Source organism: Argentina silus (assembly GCF_951799395.1).
Source record: "Argentina silus genome assembly, chromosome: 6".
Taxonomy (NCBI): domain Eukaryota; kingdom Metazoa; phylum Chordata; class Actinopteri; order Argentiniformes; family Argentinidae; genus Argentina; species Argentina silus.
The window spans coordinates 22757560-22767559 of record NC_139660.1 but is presented as its reverse complement, the minus strand read 5'-3'; the positions used below and the strand labels follow the sequence as shown (position 1 = coordinate 22767559).

Genomic DNA, 10000 nt, shown 5'->3' with positions numbered 1-10000 from the left:
TCTCTCAGTGAAAGTGAATTTTCAGCCCCAATGCACAACCAACCACACAGGGACACTGGTTACCTGGGGGAACTCACTCAGACTTAGGACCTTATTGCAATGCCACTGCACTGCAAAACTGGAATGTAGGTAATTTCTTTGTCACTCAAAAAACAATAGCTCAAGCTATCTATACTTAATACGTAGTCTAGTGTGAGTGTCAATTTATTAGCTGCCTTGAGGTAGCACAATAAAATCACACATTTTCTCAATGGGTTTTAACATTGCACAGAACATCATCATATAGGATATGAGATCAATGGGATGACATACAGTTCCCTCCAAAAGTATTGGAAAGAGGAAGCATTTGTCTTCTATTAGTTTTATACTCCAACAGTTTGGATTTGGAATCAAACAATTACGATGAGGTTAAAGTAGGGATTCTCAGTTTTAATTCAATGTTTTTGTTTTCTCATGGTTTCATCATTTAGAAATTACAACCCTTTTTATACATAGTCCCCCTATTTCAGGGCACAAAAAGAATTGGAAAATTGGCGTGACGGGTGTTTCTGGTCAGTCAGATGTGTTTTGTCACATCAGTTGTGCAGGCATAAGAGAGCTGTCAATGTCTAGTCTTTGCGTTTGCCTTTGGTGTCTGCTAGAGGTGTCTGTCACCATGAGGACCAAAGAGACGTCAATGAAAGTCAAGGAAGCCGTTGTGAGGCTGAAACATCAGAAACATAGCCAAAACCTTAGACTTATCAAAATCAACACAATTTAAAAATAGAAAGAAATCACTAGTGAGCTCAACAATCGCAAACCTTTTTTTTTCTTCTAATTTTCCACGTTTTCTTTATATCATTGTTAGATACAGAAAATGTGTTTTGATAATACTGCTTTCTCAAAAAGTAATTCCGATTATTGATTATATGAAAGTTCAGAGGAGATGGATTGGCGTGGGAATGATCCGGTTTCAGACACGTGAGTCTTTTATGCAACTAATGCCCATCGCCGGTGCTTTATGAGGCAGCTAACTGGCTAATGGGCAAACCTGTAGTGATAATGCAACACCTCAGGCTGCAGAGCATCCACTGGGCTCATGGTGACGTCTAACACCCTAACTATGCATCAGCATTAGTCACCTATTAGAGGGGGGGGGGGGCAGGGGGGGGCTCTTATATATGGCACACTTCTCATAGAACTGCTTCCTCCCTGGAAGCAACGTGACTGGTCAGCAAACCCATGTTTAATTCCCAAATTGGTTAAAATGTGGTTATGGTTCTGGTTACATCAATGGAGACGTTACCACAACATGGCAAAGCTGCCTCTCACTCACCAGTGGACTGAACAAAGAGCTTGCGAGTAAAAAGTTAATTGTGCTGTCATACACATACCTGTATCCCAGTACATAAATATAATACTTCATTTATTTATTGAAATACTATTTCAATAACATTTTGAAGAGTAGAAATGAGACTCTTGTATCAATATGGGGGGGTGGGGGGGGGCAGCACAGCATAGGGGTTGGGGGGGGGGGCTGCTGGTTGGTTGGTTGTGATGTGATGAGGGCTGTGGTGGTGTGGTGGTGGTGGTGGGGGGAAGGGGGGGTTGGGGGGGGGGGGTGGGGGGGGTGGGGGGGCTAGGGTGGCGTGCAGCTAGCAGGGACCTGTTGAATCCTAGGCATTAATTTCATATTTCAGCACACCCGCCTGTCATCAGGGCTCTTATCAAAAATACATACCAGAACATAATCACACAAAGACTGGCTGCCAAAATACCTCAGGAGGCAGACGCATGAACGCGGATGAAAGATGGGGGAAGAGAGAAGGAGGGAGGGAGGGAGGGAGGGAGGGAGGGAGAGAGAGGGCTTGTGGGGGATGGAAGGAGACATAAGAAAGTGGGACAAAGACAAGGGATAGGTTAAAAAGAAGAGAATTAGGTTTGTCAACAATCATGGCTGAACCCATTTGACACAATATGGTTCAACACCTCTCCTCTGCCTTGCACACACACACACACACACACACACACACACACACACACACACACACACACACACACACACACACACACACACACACACACACACACACACACAAACACCGTTATACACACTGTTACACACACAAACACACACACAACCTTATACACATTGTTACACACACACAATCTTAATACTTGTAGTAGTGATAGTGAACTTGAGTCAGTTTGTTTCTGGAGCTGTGTTAAATAGAAAAGTGCTATGGTCTGACAGAGAGGGTTGTAAATAATTGAAGGTATTTAGGAGGTGTGTGTGTGTGTGTGTGTGTGTGTGTGTGTGTGTGTGTGTGTGTTTATGTGTGTGTGTGTGTGGGGGGGGGGGGGGGGGCTTCACACATCTATGCCTGTTTGCATGGGGTCTTGAAGGTTGAGGGTTGCATCAGAGAACTTCAACCCCCTGTGCAGAGGGCTAACAACATCTAGGGACAAGTCTGGACAAGCAGCAGACCTATCCCTACTTCAGGTACTACACCCATCCCTCATAAGATAGGAACTGGCTACATCCCAGTTACTCATCTGCCTGCTGCTGAAGTGACAGCTGCCACCTTTCCATGTTTTAGTCTCCTTCTCCTGCACATTCACTGCCGCAAAGTATACATTCCATGTGGAAAGTTCTTTAGACGCTCCATGTAGGTCAATCTATCAGTAAATCTAAGTAAACTATTCATACACACTTTTTGATGGTGTTCTATTTAATAGTACATGTGATATTTCTCTGTTTCTGTATCTCTTTTGTCAATAACTAGGTGTCTGTCTATCAATACTATCCATGTCCCATTAATTTAAGACTCCAGTGAGTGAATTATGATGGTTATATATATATATATGACATAAAGTAGACAGTTATACAAGATAACATGTACATCTGGACAATTACTAGCAGAAGAATGGCTGTTTTGTCGATTCATCCCACCATCCCCACCTGTTGCACTGCACGGGCTTTCACTCCGTGTTGGGCTCGCGAATCCACGTGAAAGAGGGCAGGGAGCCGGGCGAGCCTGCTGCTGCCAAGTAGCCAATCAGCTGGGAGCACTGCTCTGGCTCTATAAAAGGGCCAGCAGCTCCCACTCTGAGACAGTCGTTCAGTGAACTCCCGTCAGGCAGAACGAGTGCAACGCGAAACTGAATTTGTTGTCATTTTCCGACTTTGTCACTTGGATTAATTTCACTTTTCGACATCTCTCAAGGTATTAGCGTTAGGTGTCTGGATTTAGCATTGTTTTTTGGGGGGTTGTGGAAGAAAAAAAAAAAACACAAGGAATTTAGCAAACATGCGTCTGACCCAGAACATGTCCACTATCGTGGAGTACGCGACCACAGACTGCTCGTTGAACCGAGTCATGAAAATAGCCGTCATCGGCGGCAGTGGAGTTGGAAAAACAGGTCAGTTGATGACGAACAACTTGCCCAATGTTTTATTTTATTGTTCCGAGGAGACTGTCTAACATTGTCCATTTGTGCCCACCTGAGACTTAACATGTTTCCTTTGTTCCTCTCTCCAGCGCTGGTCGTCCGATTCTTGACGAGACGCTTCATCGGCGACTACGAGAGAAATGCTGGTGAGTGACTTGACTTATTTCCCACACGCAAATGTTTGGAGTAAATAAAAGCACACAATAGTGGTTTGAAATAAGATCCGATATTAAATCGTATTGTTTTGTTCGTGTCAACAGGTAACCTTTATTCAAGAGAAGTCGAGGTAGACGGAGAGCAAGTAGCGATTCAAGTCCAGGACACGCCAGGTGTTGATGTAAGTACACTTTTCCCCCTATCCTTTGGGTCGAGTCAGCTCTCAGCTTGGCTTGACCGCTTGAGACAGCTGCTTTTAGTGTCGAAAAAAGCATTAAGTAGCCTACCAGAGCCACTGATTTCTTTGTTAGTTTTTTTTTTTTTTTACTCATTGAAATCCCTAGAAACAGTTTGAAAGCCGTCTAAATTGGCTACTGGAGAAGGCGACGGTAACTGTTGATCGAAAATGCGTATTGATGCACAAACAGCCTAGACTTGAAATCGTGGACAAGCAGGTAGGCTGCTTTGAAAAAAGGCTATTTTCAGTGTTATGGACAAGACTGCCTGTGTGTCAATACTGGACGCTGAACCCTCGTTTTCTGGTTCCTCCCTACTCTGGGCATTGGTCCAAAACCGCAAACTTTCTTTTTTTCTCTCCTCTCCTCTCTCAAGTAGTCTTGCAGTCTAGCCATCTAATTTCCCATTCTGACTAACGGATGTCTGGGCCAGGGGTAAATGATACCCCCCACTCCTGGCTCCTCAGTCACCCTCACCTCACTGTTCCCCCGGCTTCACTCCGCAGCAGGGACATCAGTAACAGTATAGCCCACTGTCTGACTAGGAAGGCATGTCTACTCGTTTCACTTCAAAAGATCTGTTGCATAATGTTTGGGGAAATATTTAATCTGGTTTGAATTAGCTCCTTAGGGCTGCTCATTAATTGGTTTTTCATAATAAATAAATAAATTAAAAAAAATGGGTTGAACAGGGTTACAATATGACCGTAGTCTAACCATGATCTCCTCCTTTTGTTTACCTCAGATGTCCGGTGACATCAGCCTCCCTGACCACGTGACCTGCTCCATCCAATGGGCTGACGCCGTGGTGCTGGTCTACTCTGTAACGGACCGCCGTAGCTTTGACCTGATTGGCCAGCTGCACCAGCTGGTGGCTCGGGCGGGCGGGGCCAGCGTGCCACCGGTCATCCTGCTGGCCAATAAGGCGGACCTGCTGCACATGCGACGCGTGGACACTCAACAGGGCCCCCTGCTGGCCGCCACCCTGGGCTGCTCCTTCTACGAGGTGTCGGCCAGCGAGGACTACAGCCAGGTGCACGGTGCCTTCCACAGGTTGTGCGGCCAGCTAGCCAAACAGAGCCCCCCGCCGTCCTCCCACGCCCCCCCCAGTGGACCCACGGAGAAGAGGCGCTCGCCCCTCATCCCCAGGCCCAAATCCCCCAACATGCAGGACCTGAAGAGGCGCTTTAAGCAGGCCCTGTCGGCCAAAGTGAGAACTGTCACCTCCGTGTGAAGAGGGGGCTTCTGGAGCAAGGCTTTGGTGGTCCAGCGGGCCATCGATAATTTGAAAAGAAGGCAGTGGAAGATTCATGTCTTGCGTTTAAATGTCTCTCGTCTGACTCAAGAAGCCTGACGTGGTGAGCAACAGTGACGGTCCTTACAGAGACATGGTGGTTGTTGAACTTTGACCCCCAGGTCCTGTCTGTGACCGGGGGGGGGTCATGACCACCGGGGTGGGCAGGTGTCGGCCTGTCTCTGGTCACTTGTGTCTGAGACGCTCTCTGCAGCCGTCTGGTGTGAAGGGGCAGCAGCTGCAAGGTCCCCACCGACGCTCCACCGGAGGGTCCAGAGAGGGAAGGCTGTCCTGAGTTGAAGGCAGCCCACAGACACACCAGATGAACCGACACTAACACTAGGCCATTTTCTTTTGGCAACAAGCAGCCTTCAAGGACACTGCGTGGCTTATTTGAAGCTGCTGCCCCATTGTGACAGTTATTTCTGTTCTGACTATCTGCCACTGCATGGTAACACTGAGAATGGTACCGACAGGAGAAGTGAGGTGTTAGAATTGTCACATTTTAGTATATTCAAGTGCACTCCTTGTACCACAGCCAAAACCATCACCTTGCATATGTCAGTGAACAATGAGCAGAGGGTAGTCTCATAGCAGGGACTGTGGTGGGAGTTTGTGGGGAAGGAGGGGGGGGGGGGGGGGGGGGGGGGGGGGTGTGTGTATTATTGATGCACTTTAAGAAGGCCAGAAAGGCTAACCTTTTTTCTTTTCTTTTTTTTTTAATTATTTGCTTAACTTGGAAATAAAAATGTTGACTTCATGATGACTCTTGTGTCTAATCAATGGCTTGTATCACACTAAGATCTAAAAGATTTGAAACTGTTCTTTCAAAGGGGAATTAAACCTGGCAGACCAAACAAAGGTCAAATAAAGGTGACGAGGGAGAATAAAACAGGTGAAGTGTCCAAGTCATGACTTGACTTCATTTTTGGTGTTTTATCCCAGACGGGCCCTGCCTCAAAGAAGCTGCTTCTAACAGCCACTAAGGGCAATCTGCTCAACTCTCCACATAGTACACCAGTAAACCATTCCAAAACCAGAGGCATGGATTCTGTTAAATGATGTTGACTCCAGACACTCACGACACCAGACCACGAGTAAGCGGGATAAAAGGACAGTCATTTAGTTCTGTTGGCTCCTACTTTAGAATCCAGAGTTGTAGGCCACAGACAAGCTGTATGTCGTTTAATATAATAATACATTGAACAAATCAAAAGCATGTTAGAAATACAATCACAAAGCGCATACAGATTGATTGCATTAAAAACAGAAACACAAACCAAAACAACATCATGAAAGGCTGTCTAAAGAGGTGTGGAAAGGCCATGGAGACGGTCAACAGGCTGGACACACATGCACAGACAGTCTCTCAATAAAAGAGGGGGGGGGGGGGGGTGCACATGTTCATGTTGGTGTCTTCTGGTCAACATGATGGAGATGTTTGTTTACAGAGTGTGTGTGTGTGTGTGCGTGCCTGCCTGCCTGCATGTGTGCGTGCGTGCGTGCATACGCTAACAGTTGAAATTCAATGAGAGAATCCTGGACAGCCTGTTCCATCCACAGCCTGTTCCATCCAACGGCCGCCCGCAGCCATTACCACCAGAGCCTTACACACTCCTATCCCCCCCGTCTCCCATACCTGAGACTGAAGCTCGGTGTCTACGTCCACGCTAGCAGACCACCTACAACGCATGGTCAATACATTGATTCATTCAATGAGGTTGGAACAAAGACAGAGACTGAGGGCGGATGAAAGGTTTAGGTCCAATACCCCTGAGCTGCAGAACGCTGTCTGTTACATACTGGAGGAGAGGAGAGGAGAGGAGAGGAGAGGAGAGGAGAGAAGGGGAGAGAAGGGGAGAGAAAAGAAGAGAAGAGGAGGGGTGAAGAGACAAGAGGAGAAGAAATGAGGTGAGGTGAGGTGAGGTGAGGTGAGGTGAGGTAAGGAGAGGAGAGGAGAGAGGAGAGGAAAGGAGAGAAAAGAAGAGCGAGAGTAGAGGTAGGTAGGTAGGTAGGAGCAAGGTAGAGGAGAGGAGAGACTGTGAAAGTGAAAGCCAAGTGTGAATGAGTTGTTGGCAAACGTAGACAGTGTGAAACAGGTTTGTTAATTCTGCTGTCATCTACCAGCATGTAGACCAGTATGGTGTGACTGTGGTGTGAATGGACCCTTTTAGGGAGTGTGTATTCTGCACTGCTGCTCTGAGCAGCTGGGGGGGTTCAGATCTCAACACCAACGCACCTCTGTCACTTAACACCTTCACCTGTAATGACCTCACGCATATGATGGTCGCGTTAGCACCTCTGTCATAACAACCCTACATCTCACAGACAACTTACACACACACTCACACACCCACACACTCACACACTCACACTCTCACACACACACACACACACACACACACACACACACACACACACACACACACACACACTCACACACACGTTAGTTGGATGTGGTGATGCTTGGGTGGATGTTGGAAGGCAGCCATGGAGGAGTTCTAATGAAAGGTCATGGAGACAAGTCACCAGGCTGGGGACACATGCACTGACAGTCTCTCAATAAAGATCCTTGGGGGGTGTGTGTGTGTGTGTGTGTGAGTGTGTGTGCACGTTTCTGTTGGTGTCATCTGGTCAACATGATGGAGATGTTTGTTTACAGAGTGTGTGTAGAGGAGAGGAGAAGAGGGGAGGGGAGGGGAGGGGAGAGGTGAGGAGAGGAGAGGCGAAGAGAAGAGGAGAAGTGAGGTGAGGTGAGGAGAGGAGAGGAGAGGAGAGGAGAGTGATGTCATACTCGTGAGAGTACGCTAACAACCTTTTTGGCTGCCGCTTTTCGTCTCAAAAGCTTGTTTTTCTTGACCATTTGTACGATTTTTTACCTCATAGTATTGCCTTTTTTGCCCACTGAGTGGATTATGGAAAGCTGTTATTGCTTTATATGGACTGACAAGAATGGATTCTATCTGTTTGACTACGAGTGCTGAGAACCATGTAGATTCTACCATCGAACATTGCCTTATTGCATTACGCACGATTTTCGCCTGGCCTTCACTGGTAATTCAGCCTTCACTGCGTTGTTCTCTGATGGGCCCTGGAGGTTAAATCTCATTGAGTACATTTCTGCTCTCTCATTGTTGTTTATTCTGCTGGCGAGAATTGTGTTTTGGTAGCATTATCTGAATGTGGGTCCTAGTGCTGGCCGGTTTCAAGTCTTTTTTTTTTTTATGAACAGTTTCATTCTTGGTGGTCTTTTTGTTCCTACACAGACAAATTGTAACATTTTTATATTGTAGGATATCCTCATTGAGCTGTCTCCAGTCTCTCCTGAAACAAGTCTGCACCATGCCTCCGCTCACTTCTCCACCCGGATGCAACAGCTACCTCCACCTGAGTCAGAGGATTGCTGAGCTGGAGGGGCGAATTTCAACCCAGCACCAGATCAAGGAAGATGAGCAGCACATTGACTCGATGGTTGCCTTAGCAACATCCAGGCTGGCTGAAAATGACATCACTCTCCCCTGGTTTGGCACTACCACCATCGGAGAGCCAGAAATAGTGAAAGCTCCACCAGTCCCCCTGGAAGATCCCTGACCCAGCCTGGAGGCTAAACCAAAGAACCTGCACTGCTCTACTCCCTCAGCCCCAGAGCCCTGGATTGTTGCTCGGGGAAATAAACATTGCAGAAGATGTTCCTCTGGGGCCTGGACCACCACCTCATGAGGATAGTGGAAAGGCAGACAGTCACCGCCTCTCACTCCTTGTAGAAGTCCTTCACCTCAGCAATAAGTTCCATGCTCTGGAGCGGCTAGATACATCCCAGCCCACCCAGCCTGCACCTCCTGCTGGTTTCCCTGATGCCTCATCTGCCCCTCAAGTGCCCAGCCCCACTACTGTGGCCCCTGTCATCCCTGCTCCTGCCCCAGTGTCTACTACATCCAGCCGATACACAACCAGATCCTGGCATCCTCAGTCCAGCAGATCCTACAGATCGCGCAATCCACCTGGTTCATCTCAGCCAGACCACCCACTCCCATCGTCCATTGTCCTTGGGAGCTCCATCATGAGGGATATTAGGGTGAGAGGGTGCCACACCTACTGATTTCCTGGAGCCTGTGTGTCAAACATCCTGGAAAAGCTACCCACAGCACTACAACACCACCCGGAGTGCACCTGACACCAAGAAACAGCAGTCTGAGATGTTAAAGGGGGATTTCAGACATCTCCTGGCTACACTCCTGTCCACAGGTAAAAGGATCCTGATTTCTGGTCCAATTCCAACTCTTGGACGTGGCTACAGCCGCTTCACCAGGCTTCTCTCTCTCCACAACTGGCTCAAGGCAGAGTGCACAACCCTTGGAATCCACTTCATTGACAATTTCTGGAAACTTCTGGAACCGTAGTGAATACTATAAGAGAGATGAACTCCATCCCAACCGCACTGGTGCACACTTTCTCTCTGCAAACATGGACTTTGCCATCCTACACACTGTCATAGTTGACTGAGAAAGTCCATGCCACCACAAGGTAATCACACCACCCATGCCAATAGAAGAAAGTCAATTAAATCAGTTACCTTGTATGGTTACTACAGTCTGTCATGGTCACTACAAGGGGCCTGGACTACTAAACCAATACTCCCTAAACTTGCCAGTTGGGCAGTCTGTTTTCAGTCTAATTACATCCCAGTTAACAGTCGCAACTGGCTACATATGAGATCCACTAAATGTCAGTTCAACTGTACTACTCATGGCATAACTGCAAGTAATATGATCTCCGTCCCATTAAATGTTCCACGTCCTGCACTAAGAAAGACTGGATGGGGAAAAATGGATATGGCACTTGTTAATGTTCGATCACGAAGCAATAAGACTTTTATTATTAA

The 10000-nt window shown here is 47.3% G+C and overlaps 1 protein-coding gene across 1 annotated transcript; it reads left to right on the top strand.

Moving 5' to 3' along the window:
* The first annotated feature begins 3110 nt into the window (after nucleotides 1–3110).
* rasl11b (RAS-like, family 11, member B) lies at nucleotides 3111–5743 on the top strand. Its single transcript, XM_083672488.1, has 4 exons — nucleotides 3111–3402; nucleotides 3522–3578; nucleotides 3693–3769; nucleotides 4570–5743. The coding sequence occupies exons 1-4, from the start codon at nucleotides 3291–3293 to the stop codon at nucleotides 5056–5058; spliced, it is 735 nt and encodes a 244-aa protein (XP_083528614.1). The 5' UTR covers nucleotides 3111–3290; the 3' UTR covers nucleotides 5059–5743.
* The last annotated feature ends 4257 nt before the right edge of the window (nucleotides 5744–10000 follow it).